Source organism: Eutrema salsugineum, unplaced genomic scaffold (genome assembly GCF_000478725.1).
Source record: "Eutrema salsugineum unplaced genomic scaffold, Eutsalg1_0 scaffold_1, whole genome shotgun sequence".
Taxonomy (NCBI): domain Eukaryota; kingdom Viridiplantae; phylum Streptophyta; class Magnoliopsida; order Brassicales; family Brassicaceae; genus Eutrema; species Eutrema salsugineum.
Window position 1 is genome coordinate 9,241,468 of NW_006256909.1, and position 21,984 is coordinate 9,263,451.

Genomic DNA, 21,984 nt, shown 5'->3' on the forward strand with positions numbered 1-21,984 from the left:
CAAATGAAGAAAACAAAAACTGTTTAAAGTAACAAAATTCTTACTCAAAATCAATCATAATACCATAAATATTTCGAGACCTTAGATTTTTTTTTTCCCAGAGATCTTAAGTTTTGTTATAAAGGTCAAAAAAAGAAAAAATCAAGGGTAAACATAACACTAATTTTGTTTTTTATATTGAATTTTCAATCATTTTCCTAGATATAAGAAATTTAAAATTTCATATAGATATGTCCTGTGGGTCATGTCGTTTTAAGACTATTCCGACATAAGTACAGCTAACTGTTGAACTTATTTTTATGACTTGGGACACCTCAAAACAAATTGAATCCACGTGACTTTCTAAGTGTCGGTCAACTAATTCATTTAACTTAGACATTTCGACCAAAGAAAAACTTATTACACATCATCACCAAACAAAAAAAAGGCCCAGCAACATTTCATTTTATGGGCTTAACCAACAATGATAGTCCATGACCATGTCAAAGGAGAAAATGATAGATATATATACATACATATAAAAAAAAACTCATTTCAATTAGGACAATGATAACTGAATTCATTTCATTTCTTCAAAACTTTGTTATAACTTATATAGATAACAAACTTGTGTGTGATCGACTAAATGTTAATTTGTTTCTAATCAGTAACTGGTATTTTACCAAGATTGGATCCAAAACACATCACTAGATATATAAAAATGTTTTCCAATACTCGTTCAAGTACTAACTATACTGTACTAGAATAGTTGATGGTGATGCTAAAACTGCCTGGTGCCTAGAGCAATGTAATTTGTCTTTAATCCAAGCTTTAGTGTTGACCAAATCTTTAAAATAATTGTATAATTCGTAACTTAACGTATATAATCAATCATGTGATCATTTCAAAAAAAGGTAACCAAAAAGTCGATCTAACATTTATTAATTTGTTATGTAATTCATAGACACACATCATTTAATAATACTTATTTGAAAGTGTAATAAGCAGTGAGGGAGAGAGTATAATAATGCGTGTAGGGCTGAGCTGTGAAGACTGAAGAGCTGTCTCTCTCTCTCTCACTCACATTTATAATTTCCCTCTTCACTGAGTTAAAATTTTCTCACTTTGTTTCCTATTTTACCCTTGATCATCCTTCAAATCTCCCAACACCTGCCATTCCACTCAGATGTCTTGTTGTGTGGAGCAGCAATGAAGACGAAGATGGAGATGGAGATGACTTCTCAGATCCACTTCTTTCTCCTTCTTCTTTTTGCCTGCTTCTTCTTCTTCTTCACTGGCCTCTCTCACTCTCATCCACTCACTTTTAATGGCGATCTCTCCGACAAGGAAGTCCGGCTAATCCGACAGCGACAGCTTCTCTACTACCGCGACGAGTTCGGCGACCGCGGCGAGAATGTCGTCGTCGATCCATCTCTAGTCTTCGAGAATCCACGGCTCCGAAATGCTTACATAGCTCTTCAAGCTTGGAAGCAAGCCATTCTCTCTGATCCAAACAATTTCACCACCAACTGGATCGGCTCCGATGTATGCAGTTACACCGGAGTTTACTGTGCTCCGGCGCCGGATAATCGTCGGATCCGTACCGTCGCCGGGATAGATCTCAATCACGCCGATATTGCCGGGTACTTGCCTCAGGAGCTTGGTTTGTTAACGGATCTCGCTCTGTTCCATGTTAATTCGAACCGCTTTTGTGGAACCGTACCGCATCGGTTTAACCGGCTTAAGCTTCTCTTTGAGCTTGATCTCAGTAATAACCGGTTCGCCGGAAAATTCCCCGCCGTCATCCTCCAGTTACCGTCGTTGAAGTTTCTGGATCTACGGTTCAACGAGTTTGAAGGACCTGTGCCTAGAGAGCTCTTCAGCAAAGATCTAGACGCGATCTTCATCAACCATAACCGGTTCCGGTTCGAGTTACCGGATAATTTGGGAGATTCGCCGGTTTCAGTCATCGTTGTGGCGAACAATCAGTTCCACGGCTGTATTCCGACGAGTTTAGGCGATATGAGGAACCTGGAAGAGATCATTTTCATGAACAATGGGTTTGATTCTTGTTTGCCTTCGGAGATCGGACGGTTGAAAAACGTGACCGTGTTTGACTTCAGTTTCAACGATCTGGTCGGGCCGTTACCGGCGAGTATTGGCGGGATGGTTTCGATGGAGCAGTTAAACGTGGCGCATAATAGATTCTCCGGTAAGATTCCGGCGAGTATTTGTCAGTTGCCGAAGCTGGAGAACTTCACTTTCAGCTACAATTTCTTCACCGGGGAACCGCCGGTGTGTCTCGGGTTGGCTGGGTTTGATGATCGGCGTAACTGTTTGCCGGCGAGACCTGCGCAGCGATCTCCAGGGCAATGTGCGGCTTTCTTGTCTCGGCCGCCGGTGAATTGTGCATCGTTTGGATGTGGCCGTTCTGTTTCTCCCAAGCCTCCGATTGTCGTTCCGTCACCGCCGACAACACCATCTCCTGGTGGTTCTCCTCCTCCCACCGTGGTGCCTCCATCTAGTCCTCCGATCATTGCTTTATCTCCTCCGTCAACTCCACCATCACCACCTGGTTCTTTTAGTCCACCGTTCACAAGCCCGTCTCCACCTCCTGGTCCTCCTAGTCCTCCGGGTGTTGTCCCGTCACCTACACCACCTCCGGTTTACTCTCCTCCGCGTCCGCCACCTACAGGGTACTCTCCTCCATCTCCTCCACCGTCGACAGGTTACTCTCCACCGCCGTCAACAGGGTACTCTCCTCCATCTCCTCCACCGTCGACAGGTTACTCTCCACCGCCGTCAACAGGGTACTCTCCTCAATCTCCTCCACCGTCGACAGGTACTCTACTCCGCCTCCGCCGCCAACAGGTTACATTACTCCTTCTCCTCCACCGTCGACAGGTTACTCTCCTCCACCGTCTACGGGTTACTCTCCTCCATCACCTCCGCCGTCTACGGGTTACTCTCCTCCATCACCACCGTCTACGGGTTACTCTCCTCCATCACCTCCGCCGTCTACGGGTTACGCTCCTCCGCCGTCTACGGGTTACTCTCCTCCGCCGTCTACGGGTTACTCTCCTCCATCACCACCGCCTCACTCGCCGTCACCGCCAGTCCCTTACTACTATAGCTCACCTCCACCACCACCGCATTACTCATTACCTCCACCACCGGTTTATCACTATCTATCCCCACCACCTCCACCAACGCCACTATATTCTCCTCCGCCGCGATCACCTCCACCGTGCGTAGAATACTCACCGCCTCCGCCTCCGACTGTCCATTATAGTCCCCCTCCCCCACCACCACCTGTCCACTACACTCCGCCGCCATCATCGCCACCTCCGCCGGTGATTCATCACAGCCCCCCACCACCACCTCACAGTTACGAGGGACCACTGCCTCCGATTCACGGAATATCATACGCTTCTCCTCCGCCGCCTCCCTTCTATTGATTCATTTGAGATTTTTTCTCGCACGGGTCCCACCTAATTATGCCAAAACCCGAAACCGCAAAAACGTTGTCGTCTCAATAACACTCCATCAAATCGATAGAAAGATTCATAAACGGCATCGTTTAAATAATTTCTTGTAGAGTGGTTGGATAATTCTCTGAAAGATTTATTCGCCAAGGAAGAAAATTTTCAAAGAGGAAATTAGGATTTGCTGGGAAAAGTTGTATATATAGAGGGAATTAAAAAAAATGGAGCAACCCATCTTTATTCTTCTTATTATACACCACTCATTACTCTTGTTAATTAACTAATTTTAATAGTTATCATTGTTGCTTAAACTCAAAAAAATTCATGTTTTCTTTGGTCTTATATATTGAAACTATCTTTTCGGATTTCTCTATTTCATTAGTGCAATTTTCATGTGAGCATTTTTGTTTTAAAGTCCATAATAAATAACATGAAAGCGAGTGTATCCGGTATAAAGTGGAAAGCAAATTAAATCCGGTCCAGCGCGAAATGCATCGTTTTGATGATCAGATATTAGTAGGGCCAATGTCACATGTGCCCAGCACCACCTGACTTCTTGCTCTTCGAATTTATCACACCATCGGATCTTTATTTTTAAATTTTAAAGATTTGATTTGAAAACCGTTCAATTAGGGATAACTAGTATATTATTTACAAAGATTTTTTCGTTAAATCAGGCTAAAATTCGTGTTCAAGATTGAATTTATGAATAATCCTAGTTTGAAATTTATTATACTCATTCAGTTTTTAGTTTTTACCATGTTGGAAAATTAGACCTAGAATTACCTGCCGACAAAGTCACAAAAGAGACGAATTTATACTTCATATAAAATCTAACTAGATTCTAACCTGTGCATCCGCACGAGAATATTTTTTATTGTTTAACGAATTTTGTAATATAATTTGTGTTTTTGATTTAGATATAATTATTTTTATAAATATATTTTTAATAAGCGAAAATATTGATTTTTGTGTTTAGATATATTTTTATAGTATTAAAATGATTATAAAAATATAATTTTAACCCGTTAATATTAATTCAAAATGAACTATTATAAAAACATAATTCTAATTTTTCCGTTTATATTACCATATAATATAAATATTTGTTAAAAGTTTCAGATGTATTAACAGTATTACTTAGCATTATAGTTTTCTAAAAATTTAATCAACGAAGGAAGTGTACAACTGGTTTTTCAAACCACATTATAGTGTATGCAATAATTTTTTATTTTTTATGTTTTGATTTTGTATGAAAAATATATTTTTGATATACATGTATAATTCAAAATTAGTGATATTAGTTACCAAAATATTTTTAACCCGGTTTTTTATATATATTTTTAGTTCTATGAATTTTAAAAAATATATTTTTAATATTTAAATTATACATTTGAATTTTACCTATTATTTTATTATTAATTTGTAAATAAATCATAATCGTAATATATTATATAAACAACATAAATATCATATCATTTACATCATTAAAAAATATTTTATATTTCAAATATGATCATTATTTTTCATATGTGAATTTTTTTTTTCAAAAATTTTAGATATTTTTGATAAAAATGTTTAATAGTATAGAAATTATTTAAATTAGAATCTTTAAATCAAATCTAAATTAATATCTGATTTATTAGTTTTAATCAAATCAAATCAAATCTAAATTACCTATATTTAAGGAACTCTAAAACTATTTAATTAATAACTAATTTTCGAAATTAAATATAAATAATGATTAAAATTATTTTTAAACATTTAAAAAAATTAAGAGTGTTTGGAAGCAAATACTAAATGTGCTTCTGTTTTAATATAATAGATGAACAGCAAATCTAAATTTTGTTATACCTTTTGGTTATCCCACAAATTCTCTCAATCCTTTAAATAGATAACTAATCGGACGATTTATTTTTTTTGGAAAACTTGAATATTGTCTGGAAAAAATAAACATTGTATATAGTGACCATTCAGAAAAATAAGCATCAAAATACCCAAATGGGCTGAGAATAATGGATATTGGGCTATAAGTACATTGAAGAAGAAAACAAGAGAGTTACTGGACTAATTAAGTTTCTGAGTTTTGGTTTGTGAAGTAGCAAAACGATCGTTTTGGTTTTTTCTTTTCTTCTCTACATATAGATTCTAGTACATTTTTTTATCATATCTTTTTTTTTAGAATAACAGTAATAATAATAATAATAAAATAAAACATATAAATGTACCCCAAAAAAATTAATAATAAAGAGCTCAGTGATTTGCAGAACTCAGAAGAATTTAGAAGGACCATTCGAGGCAGTGGTGGAACCAGAATATTTTTTCATTGAGGGCAAAAATATTTAATGAAAACATATATATTATTTAGTGTAGGAGCAACTAGTTAATAATTTACACTAATTATTTTTTTTACTAAAGGCAGTTGCCTCCAATTCATTGTACATACCTCCGTTACTGACCAGGCTTCTAACGATAAAATCACACGGCAAAGATTTTCTTAAAAAAAAAAAGATTTTCTTTTACAAATGTTTTCCCCAAAAAAGTAAAAAATTCTCAATTGGAGTATTTGATATGATATTGACTCCATTACCGATTTGGCTCCTTCCACGTGTCCCATAATATAACCCACGTTACCATGCAAGTGTTTAGTTTAGAGTGAAGATGAGGTCTGTGTCGAAACTTGCAAGTCACGTTACGTTCTTGTGGCTTTTCATTTTATTTGACGTCCTATGTTAGTGTGACAGTGTCAATGACAAACTTTATTTGTTTAAACTGTGTTATACTTGACGACAAAAAAAAAAAAAACTGTGTTATACTTTTATAAAAGAAAAATGTTGGGATCCCATATACAAAATTGTGTCAATGTTTCTCTCCACCTTGGTGATATCAACGACGGTCGATCTTCCTATCTCCTAATGGGTCTTCACTTGGGCTTCTACTATTTTGGTCTGGTTCAGTTCTGATGTGTGTTATGTATTTGTTTCGGGTTATTCTCCGAGCATTTGCTCTTAAAACACTAATTCCGGCTGGGCTTGTACCTTTTTATTTCTCTTGCTTTATTTTAATAGAAAACCCTTTTCTTAAAAAAATACATATTTGGTGATTTTTATAATAAACAAAAAATAATAATATACATCGTTTTTGTTTTCTGAAGAAATATTTCAGAGGGTTTTGAGAAACAATGTCGCTAAAAAGGTAAATGTCTTATCATTTCTCCATCGTTTCTTCTGAAGAAGGCTTGTAGAGAAAAAAAATTTCTTCTCACATTCCCCTTCACATCTTTTGTTTAACGGTAAACGTAAAAAAATTAATAATATCGGGAAGAATTTACAAGGACCACGCTAGGCTTCTAAAGTTGCTTTTACAAATTAATGTTTCAAAAAAGAAAGTTATTTTTTTCCAATTTATGATACTAGTCATAATAATATTTGAGACAAATGCATTATTGGCTCTAATGAGATTTCTTTATATATATTAAAAAAATTTAGTGTAGTAGTGCATGCAGATATTGAATTTTACTTGAACCGAAGAAAATTTATTTTGAAAAAAATGGAATTAGTTAACTACTCGATGGTCCTTAATATGCAAAATATAAGCAATATAAAAGCAAAAAATAAGTAATATTTAAGAAAAAGAAATGACACCTTCAGTTTTAATATACTCACACGAAAGAAGTTGCACATAATTTTATTAATTTTATCCAACTCGAAGACGTTGTTAGGAAAGGGAAAAGTCTGATTGCTTTCAAGTTTCAGAATAAATTATTCAAAACAAGAAGATAGTAGAAGAAGAAGAACAAGTAAAGATACGAAGAACAGAGAATTCCTTCTCATCTCTCAACTCTCTCAAATTTCAAAATTATCTTTCTTCTCTTGGAGCTGGGAATTTCTCATTCCATTTTACGAAAACAAAACAATTAGGAAAATTCCAGGCCTAGTGGACTTCACTGGGTCATAGGTGAATACAGATTCACTTGGGGGTCTGGAAAGCAAAGCCTCCAACAATACAGTTTCCTTTTTGAGCTATATTTAGGTTTACTCGATAGTCCTTAATATACAAAAAATATAAGCAATATAAAAGCAAAAAATAAGTAATATTTAAGAAAAAGAAATGTCACCTTCAGTTTTAATATATTCACACGAAAGAAGTTGCACATAAGTCATTTAATGGCCGATCGATTTCATACGCTGGGACATAGCGTTTGCTTTGTATTTCATTATCGTAGCAAATGTCTTTTTGTCTAGGTATGCTCCAAGGATGGTTAGACTTTTTGACTGCTTTTTTTTAATTATCTTTTTTTTTTGTCATCATTGCATTTTATTAAAAAACATGAAAATTACAAGTGATGCCTGGATACAACATAATTGCTTATTTGCTCTCTGGCTTGTTTGCTAATCGATCTACTTCATCAACTAAATTTCTACCAACATTCATAGAACTAAAATTACAGTATTTAACTAAAAAACATATATCCTTTGTACAGGTAGCTATAGTAGACGATGTTATCCATTTAGGGGAATTCCAGCAAATTCTCATCTAACTCGAAGACGTTGCTAGGAGAGGGAAAAGTCTGGTTGCTTTCAAGTTTCAGAATAAATTATTCAAAACAAGAAGATAGTAGAAGAAGAAGAACAAGTAAAGATACGAAGAACAGAGAATCCCTCCTCATCTCTCAACTCTCTCAAATTTCAAGATTATCTTTCTTCTCTTGGAGCTGAGAATTTCTCATTCCATTTTACGAAAACAAAACAATTAGGAAAATTCCGGGCCTAGTGGGCTTCATTGGGTCATAAGTGAATGCGGATTCACTTGTGGGTGTGGAAAGCGAAGCCTCCAATGGTACGGTTTCCTTTTTGAGCTAGATTTAGATTTACTCGATAGTCCTTAATATGCAAAAAATATAAGCAATATAAAAGCAAAAATAAGTAATATTTAAGAAAAAGAAATGACACCTTCAGTTTTAATATATTCACACGAAAGAAGTTGCACATAAGTCATTTAATGGCCGATCGATTTCATACGCTGGGACATAGCGTTTGCTTTGTATTTCATTATCGTAGCAAGTGTCTTCTTGTCTAGGTATGCTCCAAGGATGGTTAGACTTTTTGACTGCTTTTTTTTAATTATCTTTTTTTTTTCATCATTGCATTTTATTAAAAAACACGAAAATTACAAGTGATGCCAGGATACAACATAATTGCTTCTTTGCTCTCTGGCTTGTTTTGCTAATCGATCTACTTCATCAACTAAATTTCTACCAACATTCATAAAACTAAAATTACAGTCTTTAACTAAAAAACATATATCCTTTGTACAGGTAGCTATAGTAGACGATGTTATCCATTTAGGAGAATTCCAGCCAATTCTCATCAAAGCTTGGATGTCATAAATTAAAACCTTTGAATCCCCTAAGAACATATGATTATAGTTAACTCTCCTTTACTCTTTAACTGCCATAAGTAAAGCAATCGCTTTGGCATGAAGAGGAGATATAGTAGGATCGATGGAAGACCTACCTTTTACCACATGTTGTCCTAGAGGATCATACAATGACCATGAAATACCTGCTCTATCTTCAATGGACTTCCACAATGCATCATCATCATCCTACAAATCAGTAAAGAAAAACCAATTAAGCACCCAATTAATCACTAGTTAAAAGCTGGGTTTCCCTTATCAAACCCAGCTTTCATGAAAATTTTATTAATTTTATCCAACTCGAAGACGTTGCTAGGAAAGAGAAAATTCTGGTTGCTTTCAATTTTCATAATAAATTATTCAAAATAAAAAGATAGTAGAAGAAGAAGAAGAAGAACAACAAGTAAAGATACGAAGAACAGAGAATCCCTACTCATCTCTCAACTCTCTCAAATTTCAAGATTATCTCTCTTCTCTTGGAGCTGAGAATTTTTCATTCCATTTTACGAAAACAAAACAATTAGGAAAACCCTGGGCCTAGTGGGCTTCATTGGGTCATAGGGCAACATTGATTCACTTGGGGGTGGGGTGTGGAGCGCGAAGCCCCCAACGGTACGGTTTCCTTATTGGGCTAAATTTAGGTTTTCCTTTTTCTAGTAGATTTGGGAGTCAGGTTTTTGGGGCTATAAATACATGGCTTAGTGGTTGTAATTATTCATTCAAACAATTAATAAGAAAACCTTAAACGAGTGTTTGCCTCAATTGCGATTTCTTTCTCTTAGATTATTGCTTTTTTTAGCTTGATTCACAACACCAAGAAATCTATTTACATGGATATCATCATCTAGGTTGTTTTTACGGTTTTTTGCATTATCTACTTAAAAGTGAAATTTGTGTGTGAGTGTATCTGGTATTAAGTGAAAACAAATTGAATCTGCTTCAGTACGAAACGCATTGCTTTGATGATCAAGTAGACAAGTAGTGCCAATGTCACATGTGCCCAGAACCACCTGACTACTTGCTGCTCAAATTTAGCACACCATAAAATCCTTAATTACCGCTTTATTTTTGTTTTGTTTTAATATAAATAGTATTATTCTGTCTATTTTAATATAATTGATGTTTAAATATATTTTTTTTTGAATCTATTCAAACATGATTCAACCAATTAAAAAACTATTCAATAAGAGATGAATATATTTATCTAAAATTATAGTTAAAATTGAATTTTGATTTCCTATGTGAAATTTTATTTTACACATTCAATGTTTATTGTATTGAAAAGTGAGAGGTAGAATTGTCTGCCGATAAATTCATAAAAGAGAAACATTTCTACTTATATGGAATGTATGAAATTCTTATTAAAAAATAAATTATGGGTATTCATCTAATTTATTTTTGTGACTATATTCTTCATTTTGCTATACCTTTTGGTCATCCTACGAAATTCCCTCAACCCTTTAGCTATTATTAATCAGATGACTTAATTTTGGAGAAATAAGAATATAAGTATATAGTTATAGATTTTGATTAGAAACCCATTAAATGATGGAACAAGTATATTTCTACGAAAATAGTTATATAATATAGTTTTATTTGTTATTTTTCATTTATCCTAAATTCGATGTCACTTTATTTTTTATCGCCATCGTTCGCAGTCGTTGATATGATATTTGATATTACTACAATGGCTCTCACAAGCTTGGGATTACTCACAAAAAGAGGTCACAAAATTTTGGGATTACATGCTCAAGTAACTAAACGATTTTGAAGATGACTTACCCAATTATGTGCTCATTCATTTGAGGAAATACTACCTTAATCTTTTGTTAGTGTTGCTTCTTGCTGCAGTGGGGAGCATACACGCAGATCACTTACAACATTGAAGGATTCCTTATTAGAGCTCTCTGCATATGTGGTACCATCCAACTCTACTTACCTTCTTTAGGTATGGACTTCAGGTATGTAGCACATCCATGTACCCATTATTATCATGTTTTATCACGTTATATACGTGAACTTTAATTGATTTGTAATGAGGACATCTACCTTGAAGATGATGAGCCCGAAGAGGAAGCAGAGCAAGACATCACAATGCCAACTATGAGAGAGGCTCCTCAGACATGTTCAAGAACAAGAGCAGCTCATGAAGCATTTGACAAAACATTCCGGAGCTTGTTCCAACAAATGGAGTCTTACAGCCATGCATCAGTAGAGCAAAGGATCTATGCTGAGCAACAAGTAAAGAAGAGGACCAAGCCATATTGGTAAAGGAAATGATCATAGCTTCGTGTTTCATCCACCAATCTTGTCCCTCAAGGAGATAGAATCGGAACAAGCACTAAAAGGCCTTGAAGTTAACATAGCCGAGCCTCAAGAATCAATTAGCACAAGCCCAACAATAAGCCAAGCGTTAATCTGCGTGAAATCCAACGAAGACAACTCCAAGGACCCATCAAGAGCCCAAGACAGCTTCAAGATTCCACACACTCCGCATTGGCCCTACATCACACCACATAAGGGAACTTGTGTCTTCACAATATCACCAAATTAAGGATGCACCGAGACACTTTTAAAAGCAAGGAGAGTATTTCAATTTGAATTTCTAACGAGTTTACTTGTTTGTTTTGCAGGCTTTGTCTTTTAGTCTTTTTATTTAGTCATTTAGAAACGTTTTGTTCTAGAGTAAAGAATTGTCTTTTATTTATTTTTCTTTGAGAGTATGTCGTATTGTTTTCTTTTCTTTTGCGTTTTGAGTCGAACCTTAGAAGGTTCACAGCTCACGGACTATTAATAAAGTCCTACACGCAGCTTTGTATCAACCAACCTTTTTCATTATCAATAAAGATCAAACTTTCTTCAAGAACTTGTCTCTTGAACTTTACCGAGATATTTAAGCTTGTGTGGATTCCCTTGCTTAGTGTTTCATAGACTTATCACAGTTTCACCATCCCCGTGTGGCGTCTATTCACCCCATCTATCGTGTTCTTCATCATCTCATTACTTTGTAAAGATAAGGAGAACTCATCGGCCGATTATCTTTGTCTCATCTCGATCTATACTTCATTCATCATCTCTTGGTGCAACAAGACGAGCCCTTCGGCCAATTGTTATACCCCATCTCTCAACACTTGTAGCATCATCTCTTGGTGCCTACATCATATTCTCTTTGTTTTAAAATAATTGTTGTTTACAATTTTGCACATAAATTAAGAAATTATTTAATTTTTATTTTTTCTATACTAAAAACATAATATTATCTATTCAAACATGATTCAACTAATAAAAAACTGTTTAATGAAAGATGAGTATGTTTATTTAAAACTCGTAGTCAAAATTGAATTTTGATTTCTTATGTAGAATTTTATTTTACAAATTCAATATTTAATATGTTGAAAAGTAAAACCTAGAATTGTCTCAATAAATTTACAAAAGAGAAGCGTTTTTTTTTATATGGAAGCTATTTAATCGGTATTAAACATTAAATTATGGATATTCATCTAATTTATTTTTGTGATTATATTTTTTATTTTGTTATACATTTTGGTCATCTCACAAAATTCTCTCAATCTTTTAGTTATTATTAATGATTTATTTTTGGAGAAACAAGAATATATATATATATATAGAGCCGGTTCTGTGGCCAAGCAGTACAAGCATAGACTTGTGGCCCTATTTTTTTATATAAAATTTTTCTTTAATTTGTGGCCATTTTTCTTTTAGTTATAAAATTATTCAGTTTCTTTAGTTAAAAAACGGCTATTTATTTTTTTTAGTTTGCGGTCACTTAAAACTCAAGGCGACTCTAATATATATATAGTTGTAGATTTTGATTAGAAACTAATTAAATGATGGAAGAGAGTAAATTTCGAAATAGTTAAATAATTTAGTTTTATTTGTCATTTTCATCTATCTTAAATCCTATGTCACTTTCTTTTTTTAGCCATCATTCGCAGTCGTCGATATGAAATATCAAAGGGTATGTGATATAGTATTGGATACGAGTTATAACCATGTATGTAACGTAATGTAGGATGCTCATACAGTCATACTCATACAAAATCTTTCAAAACAAGACAAAAGATAATAATTTCACTACTTTTTCTAAAAGCTTACAAGCTACTTCATTATTATATCATCATCTAATCTACGAATTAAAGCATTCTAGTAACTACGAAACAGAAAATAATAATTCTCAAAACGAATCTTTAGATATTATATAATGCCAAGATTAGTCTTATTAATCTTGTTATTTAATATATCCTCCATCGTAAACTGATAATGTCCGATCGTCGGCGGCGATTACTCTCCGGCAGCTTCTCCACCACTGGAACCACCACCACATGCCTCAAGCCGGCGACGTTCTCTCAATCTTCCCCACTCATGCATCGACAAATGAAGTTTCTTCCCGGCGAGAAGAAAATCCGCCGCTTGAACCGGCGTCAAAATGTCAACGATTTTAGTCAACGTGGACAACCTAAGCTTATCGGCTTCAGCAAGCAAACCACCCATAACCTCCTCGTGCTTATCAAGCGCACGCTCCACGTCAACGTCACATTCTCCGATCACCTCTTTGTAAAACGCCGTGACGGCAAGAGGCACATCCGCCGTGTCCTCTTGTAAACTCGCCGATTGCTTAGTCAGCTTATTCTCTTGGTCCACCGTTTTCAGATGTAGCTCGTTGATCTTGAATAATTGCTCAGCCGTTAGTTCACTCATCGGCTCTCCTCCTCCTCGTCCGTCTATTCCGCCACGTGTCTCACCTTGAGCCATGCTTAAATCTACAGAAGACCAACAAAATTATTAATTGCATATTTTATTATATTTAGTTCTGCTGTTATATTATTTAAGAAAATAAGAAATTTAACCTACTTTTGTTGACAAAAAAACCTAATTTTTTGAATCAAACGTCCGATAAATTATAAACCATAAATTCTGAAAATTAAACTCTAAATTACATACATCCTAGATTCGACCCTTCGAAAGTTTAACTATAAACCCCTAAATTCCAAATAAAAAGTTTTTTACTGTCGAAAAATTCCAAAGGTTTTTTGGCGACAAATTTCAAATAAGTAGTTTATCTTCTTAATTTTGAAAATTCAGCTATATATTAAATTATTTTTTAGAAAATTTTCCCAAATTTCTCTAGTAATGATAAACATAAGAAAAAAAAAGGTATTAGACTCTCCAATCTCAATTTTTTTGTTTTAAAGGCCAATCTCGAAAATTAAAATGCATGAAACCATTAAATTCAGAAAAGTTTGACTCTAAAAAAAAAACTAAAGTACAAGTACCTTTTGATAATAGTAAATCTTTACCGTCCATGTAAACAAGATTAGACACACTAAATCTTTACCGTCCGTGTTGCCGTTGAGGAAGTTAGCATAACGGAGCTCGGTTTGAGAACCACACAAAGCGTAAACGAGTCGTATAAACGAAGAAGGACGACAACCTCCCATCCAAAGAAGTGCGTTTTCAAGACACGTGTTCCATTTCGGCGCGAAAGAGTTTGAGCTATATCTCCGGCAGTGTTCCGACCGTTTAACGGCGTAATCTTTAAACTCTCCGATTACCGTTCGTATCATTTCTCGAATCTCTTCTTCGTCTTTTTCGCCGTTTGATAACGCTTGTTTCAGCTCCGTCATGCCTTTGGATTGTAACCTCATCCACTCGTTATAACAATCTCTTTGAAGTTTTTCGATATTTGATGAGCTCGGATTATTCTCCATTTGAATACGGAGTTATTATAAAAGCGTACTCTTATATTTTCTTTGTTTCCTGTCGTGCGCGCGGTTTATATAGTTTCAGAGTATGCACCAGTACGATTTTTTTATTTTTTTTTTAATTATACTTCTTAATGTTTGAAACTTAATTTATATATGTTTCAGGAAGAAAATGTGTGGTTTGCCGATGTCAAAAACAAAATAAATGCATGTACACACTATACATTATATGTGGTGGAATCACGGTTACGGAGGATTTGTTGTCGTTTTTGACCAAAAAAAATAATATACGTTGGCACTATTTTGGGTCGTTTTGAGATTAGTTTATTATGTTGTATCTTTTTATTAGATACAATAAATATCTGGTTGCACTCTTGTCTCACTGCAAGCGGTGATCATTGTACGTAGACGGAGAAGAGAGTAAACCTTTTGCTCTAGGTTACCGAAAGTCTCTAGGCCATTTGATGAGAGATATAAAAGAAAAAGACAAGAAGAATACGACAACGCAAAACTATGTACTGAGAATTTCCAGTTCAGAAGATACATGAAGAGGCAAAGTAAAATATATGATATATTCAGAATTTCCAATTCAGAAGATACATGAAGAGGCTTTAACTACCAAAGACTAGATAATGGACGAGAAAAAATGTCTTTTAAAATGACAACTTTATAAAGCTCTCTAGGGGTAAACCATTCAACAAAAAAAAAAAACTCTTACAGGTTTAGGAGATATCTTACAGGTTTAAACCATCTCTAATGTAAATCTTTATTTTTTACTTTAAAATAGAATTGTGTTATGCTCTAATGTATAATTCCATTTTTTACTCTAAAAAAGAATATTCCTAATAGATTCTATTTTTATTTTACTTTTAATAACCTATAACTTTTAAAAGTTACAAAAGTTACAAAATTTTTATGTTTATCTTTGATTTTAGCACTTGTTGTATATTTTCAGTTTATTTTAAATTGTACTCTTTTGAAATAAAAATTTTAGTGTTCAAATATTTATGATTGTCTATTTTATATTTTTTAAAACTATTACAGTTCTATAATCTTGTCAAAAAAATCTTATAAACATGAATCAAAAATAAAAACTTAATTATTAAACCGATAATTATATATATATATATAAAAGTTGCATGAAGACTATTTTTTAATTACATATATATAAAAGTTAAAGTAATATGTGTCTCACAAATATTAGGTGGATATCTGAAAAAATAAAATGGATATAACTATATAAATTGTTGAGAATGTTATTTGCTGTGTTGATAAAATGTATAAAATTATAATAATTTAATATTTTAAGGATTATGTTGTAAGTAAAAAAAGGTATAACTGTAAAATAAAGTAGAATAAAAATTTACTCTAAATATGGATCAATTTCTATTTTTTCTTTATTTTACAGTAAAAAATAGAATAGAATTGAAGTGAAATTTACTCCAAAATAGAGTTATTCTTTCCTCCGTTAGCACAACATCCTGCAGGGTTGAAGATGCTTTTAGATAATCATAAATCTCGAGTTTTAATATCCGGGTCGTAGACTACATTAATGAAGGGTTAACACGCTTACGGGTCCGTAAAAAATGAAAACAATATTCTTCTTTTTGTCTTAACTACGTACGCAAATAGTATCCTTTACAAAAAAAAAACAAAAAAAAACAAAAAAATAGTATCCTTTATATGACTACTGATTTTGTTTTTCTTTATAAAATTGCATTTTTTCTTTATAAAATAGCCTTTTCTAAGATATATTTAGATTTCTAACTGAACCATTCCATGGTGGTTTCATCAATGCTTAAATGAAAGATTCATTTAGAGGTTACAAGACCATGCATGTTTGGGTTCTAATATTTCTATATATTACAGCTAATTAAATATTTTTGCTATTAAAAAAGTTTATGAAAATCATGATCAGAGGTGTATCAGAAATTATAACCCCGTTTGTCTATAAAAATAAAATTTCGGATTTCTTCTCAGATTCTATTTACTAATTGGAATTAGGTTTGATTTATATATAAAATTATTTATGTTTACATTTTGATATGGGATTTGAATTGATATCTCGTTTGAAATGTAAACAAATAATTTAGCTGTGAGATTGTTTTATACAGTTAAGTTATATTTCTACTATACATATAACATTTATATACTTTATTTCATCAGAACAATTACGCATAAATGATATAGTAAACCAAAAAAATGACGTAAGTGTATTTTTTTCACTATTTTCACTTTGTTAATTGTTAAAACTAAAATACTACTCATTTCTTTGGTTACTCTTTATTCATTTTTTTTGTTATATAACTTTAACCTTACTCACCGAGCTACCGAATGCAATATATGTAAGTGTATTTTTCACTATTTTTCCACTTGTTAATTGTTAAACTAAAATACTACTCATTTCTTTGGTTACTGTTTATTCATTTTTTAACCTTAACCTTACTCACCGAGCTACCGAATGCAATATATTATATAACAATGTGAATGTTAATTAAGGGTCATTGAAAACCTTGAAGTTAATGTAAACTTACGCTACAAGGAATCTTCATTGTTCTCTCTTGTCTTGTTCCCATTTTCTCACCTGTCTCTCTCCACTCACCAAGTCATGTGCAGATGTATGTATGTGCTTTTCACTACATTTTTTGGTGGTTGGGAATCTCTTCTTTCTTTCGTTTTTGTTTGTTTATTATTGACAAAATTCCCGATCGTAAGAAATAATTTTCCATATATTGATATGTTTTTCCTTTCATATACAGTATATTGACATATTGATATGTTTACTTACCACCAAAATAAAACCCACACGCATATTGAAATCTCAAATAACAAAACAAAATTAGATTATATATCTTCAAATAATTGAAGAACGTACTACTGAGTTAAAAAAAATATATATCGAAAATAATCAGTAAAAAATAAAATTAGCTATTTCCAAGAAAAGAAAAATGGAAATTAGAACCTTTTTTTTCCTTAAATCTGTTCTATTTACAGTTGTTCATGGATAAATTTGGTACGGTAAATTTGTTACTATTTATAGTTGTGAACCTGGACAAGTACTTCATGAACGCTTTCCTTTTTTCAAAACTTTTCGTGTAGCCTAGTCGACACATGCCACACGTGTCTCGGTTTCCTATTATTTACTAGAAACAGAGCTGTAACGCCTGACGTACTCTTTTCTGTCTTGCAGTCACGTACGTGATGATCTTCTTCTTTATGTTTTTTTAAAAAAAAAAAATTACTCAAATCCAAATAAATGTAAAAACTGAAAACAGATTTTATCAAACTAAGATTTAAACTATATATGGGTCTGATTGGGTAACAGGTTTAGAAGAAACTCGAATTTCATTTGAACGATGTATCGGAATATAATATATTAATTCGTTAGATGTAGTTTTTTTCTATGTGATTAATGTTGTCTGTTGTAAAAAATCGAATTTCATTTGAACGATGGATATATATATCAATTTGTTAGATGTAACTGATGCTGTCTTCTCGTGTAATTGGTCTATATATCTCTCATTATATAAGCTTTGATCCAGTATATGACTAACTTTAATTGTTTTGTATTTTCAGTCTGCAGAAACGTTGCTTAAGTAATATGCACCAAGAAACATATGCATGCATATGAGCTGAGTTCGAACAATAATAATTTAACAGTGTACTTACCTGATCAGCATCACATTCAAACTTTTTTTTTTTAAAGTCCCATACTGGAAACAATTCATTATTCCTCCATATTCTTGGCCATACTTCCGATTATTTGCATGCACCCACCCTAAGCTTCTTCATGAACTGTTTCAAAAGTTTTTGTTCGATGAATTGTTTCTGTTTCTTCTTTTTTCAATTTTTCAAATCATATATATAAGTGTATAGCTTTGCGTTGACAACGGAAAAAAATAATAGTAGGAAGTCTATTAAAGGCCGACTATAGAAAACAAGAAAAAGAGCGAAGAAGCCCACTTAAGATATAGTTCTGGTCTCAAAATTATTGGCTTGTAACTTTAAACCAACCCAAAACAGCACTGCATGTTCATGTTCATGAATCACGATGTAATTATATTCATGATTTATGCCGTTTTTTCGAGTTTTATTTTTACTAAGCATCCACAAAAAAAATTAAAAGACTACAACTTTAGAACAGTCGCATTTTGTTACTTTTAATCTCTAGAACTAAGACAAACTCATGTTTGTTTTCCTAACGATTTCGATTATTTTAATTTTTCTTTGTTCATCAATAAGTAGAAATCTCTTAATATCTACAATATATTAGTTTATCATAACAAAAAGCTTCAACAAAAAGTTCAACATATGTATATAAAAAAAGGTGGATGGTATACATTCTAGTACATACATAAAGATAAGTAAAAGTACTATACATTGTACATAACCACATTAGTAAAGCTCGACTGTCAAGTTATACGTGGGAGATATGTTCCACGTTGACGCTAAGGATGGCTAAAAGAGCGACACGTGGGTCCACGTGAGCCATCTGCTCTGTGTTACCTGCCGTTTCGGGTCTGGCAGAGGTCAAAACCCGTATACCATTTTGTCCATTCTTCTTCACATTTTGTTTATTGATTGTTTCAATACATCAATTTCTGTAGCTGTTGAATATATAAGCATATATCTTTTCTTATATATATATATATATAAGTGGTTTAATTAAATACCATGAGAGACTTTTTAAAGTAGTTAATACTAATTTTGCAAAGCGTCACATATTTGCAGTCGGCGGGTGATGCGCGTAAGCCATGCAAGATGCAACTATTGTAGTCTCCCTTTCCCTTCCATCTGTTACGTCAAGGTTTTGATTTTTCTTTCATATCTAAAAATAGTTTTTACTTAAAATTATAAAATATTTTCCGGTGAGGCGTACGTAAATAACCTTTAGCAAAAAAAAATATACACGTAAATAAATATTTGTTACATAAATATTTGATTTACACTTGTTTCAATTTTGTTTACATATTTCTTTTTCTTACATATTTTGTTACGTTTACGTATATACACTAAATACATACCTACATTCATGTTGCACGTCCACATTCTCGGAGTCCTATTTTAGTCTATACATAAATCCACGTTAATATGACATATCCAAGATTAGAGGTTGATAGCTCCACTGAAAAGGTATATGAAATAATCTAAAAAATTACAAGATCGAGTGGTAGCAAAAACGGATAATAATATTGGAGGCTAGCTTGGATATAGGGAGATGTACAAGCTTCAGTCTAGGATCTTCTAGTTACCAAAAAAAAATTATGACTTCTCCAAGAGTATATCGTCAAACATTTATGATAGTGATTTTCTTTACTTTTTTTTGACAACGGATTTTTCTCATAGTGACTTTACATCAAATAAACACAGGAGTTTCTGTTAGTTTTTATTGGGCAGGACTTCTGTTCCGTAATTTATTTTCATTACCCATGCATATGCAAGTATTACAAAATTTTCGTTTGCGTTCGATTATTTCGTCTATTTATCAATGTGTATCAAAATTAATGTCATTTTATCCGAGAATTTGTTGGATGATTAGAATATTTGAATCTATTAATTTGTTTCATTTTTTGTTATTCATCTTATACTTTTTTTTGGGATAAAAGTTTTTTTTTCTAAACCGTGGAAGTTTTATAAATTGAATTAAAATAGTTATTCCGTAGTGTTAGTAATTAATATAAAACCATGACGATATAATAGAGTAGATAAAATATGATTAACATATACAGTACATTCACCATGCGTATATACACATGTATAAACGTATTATATGTAGAGAGACGTAGGTATAAATACTGTCACGGAATGCTAAATTTCATAGGGAATATAAAGAATGAAAAGCTAAATGAGAAACCGAATAGAAGAAAAGTTCCTCGAGTTCTACGAGGGTTGGATTTTTCAACTTGAGCAATATCTTCATCAACTCATAGTTGCTCATAACAACTACACCAACAACACTATGAGTGAGATGGAGCTACGAGGTATGATCTCGAAGCTAACTACGCATCACAAAGCTTACTACACAGCCAAATGGGCAGCGATAGGAGAAGACGTTCTGGCTTTCTTTGGACCGGTTTGGCTAAACCCGTTAGAGAGATCTTGTTTTTGGTTAACCGGATGGAAACCGTCGATGGCGTTTCGCATAGTAGATAGGCTGAGGAAGTCGTGGAGGCCGACGGTGGTTCTTGAGGAGGCTCAGGTGAAGAAGTTGGAGGAGCTGAGAGTTAAGACGAGGTTCGATGAAGAAAAAATTGAGAGAGAGATGGAGCGTTATCAGGTGGGTCCATGTTTTTCGTCCGTACGGATATCCGATTTTTAAAAACTCCTTTTTTCCAATCATTGAATAAATATGAAATGAAACTCCAAAATTTTTTTTTTTTTAGAGAATTTGAAAGCTTCCGAATTTTTCAGTCTAACCAACCGAAATCAACATTAAATATATATTTATTTAGATTTATACAAGCCTTGCAAATAATTTTGTTTAAAAACTTTTTAAATGACTTGAGATGTAACTTTTTAAATGACTTGAGACGTCTTTAGGTGGCTATGGCTGATCGGAAGATGGTGGAGCTGGCAAAGCTTGGATGTCACATCGGAGGAGAGTCTGCGGTGGTGGTGGAGGCGGCGGTGAAGGGGCTGGCGATGGCGCTTGAGAAGATGGTGAAGGTGGCTGATTGTGCGCGGCTGAAAACGCTCAAGGGTATTTTGGACATTTTGTCTCCGCCGCAGTGCGTTGAGTTTTTAGCAGCGGCGGCTGCGTTTCAGGTTCAGTTACGCAGGTTGGGAAACGCAAGACATCATGTCACTCACTCCTATGGTTCCTGACACACTCGAGTGTAGTTTTGCTTCTTCTCATTTACTGTTTTTTTTTCTCTTATAACTTCCAATAACTGCCTCTTTTCTTCTGTGTTAAAAACTTTTTGTAAAAATATATAAATATGAATAAAATCAACCGGATGTTCAAAAAAAAAGAAAGAATAAAATCAACCCGAAAAGACATTGTCCGGTTACAAATCCAACCCTCTTTTCTTCTGTGTTAAAAACGTTTTTTTTTTTTTTAATATATAAATATGAATTAAATCTTGGGCATTGTCCGGTTACAAATCCGGTGAACGGACAAAAGACACGGAGAGAAAGACAAGAACGGTAATCGTGAATAACATTTCTAAGAGCTTATAACAATTGTTTTAAGTTTGTGTTAAAAACTTAAACAAGTTTGGAACTAGAAAAGAAAAATTGGATAATGTAATAATCTCATGTCATGAAATATATTTATAATATATGAAGTTTTCACGATGTGAAGTTACAAGTTTGTTCCACACGCAATGAATCTGCATGGTGTCGCGGATACCCGCTCGTTTGTCAAGAAAAGAGGTAGA

General features: G+C 33.4%; 3 protein-coding genes across 3 annotated transcripts; 2 read left to right on the forward strand and 1 right to left on the reverse strand.

Moving 5' to 3' along the window:
- Positions 1 to 1,001: 1,001 nt before the first annotated feature.
- On the forward strand, positions 1,002 to 3,796 carry LOC18030514 (leucine-rich repeat extensin-like protein 4). The gene is given in 2 exon segments (XM_024149740.1): positions 1,002 to 2,817; positions 2,820 to 3,796. Coding segments are annotated over 2 exon segments (2,247 nt in total). The 5' UTR covers positions 1,002 to 1,188; the 3' UTR covers positions 3,438 to 3,796.
- A 9,234-nt stretch (positions 3,797 to 13,030) lies between these two features.
- Positions 13,031 to 14,611, reverse strand: LOC18030515 (protein DOG1-like 1). The gene is made up of 2 exons (XM_006414009.2): positions 14,239 to 14,611; positions 13,031 to 13,663 (listed from the first exon to the last, which is right to left on the reverse strand). The coding sequence occupies exons 1-2, from the start codon at positions 14,609 to 14,611 to the stop codon at positions 13,185 to 13,187; spliced, it is 852 nt and encodes a 283-aa protein (XP_006414072.1). The 3' UTR covers positions 13,031 to 13,184.
- Positions 14,612 to 20,439: 5,828 nt separating this feature from the next.
- On the forward strand, positions 20,440 to 21,587 carry LOC18030516 (protein DOG1-like 4). Its single transcript, XM_006414010.2, has 2 exons — positions 20,440 to 20,882; positions 21,146 to 21,587. Exons 1-2 carry the CDS (start codon positions 20,451 to 20,453, stop codon positions 21,428 to 21,430), a joined length of 717 nt encoding a protein of 238 aa, XP_006414073.1. The 5' UTR covers positions 20,440 to 20,450; the 3' UTR covers positions 21,431 to 21,587.
- The last annotated feature ends 397 nt before the right edge of the window (positions 21,588 to 21,984 follow it).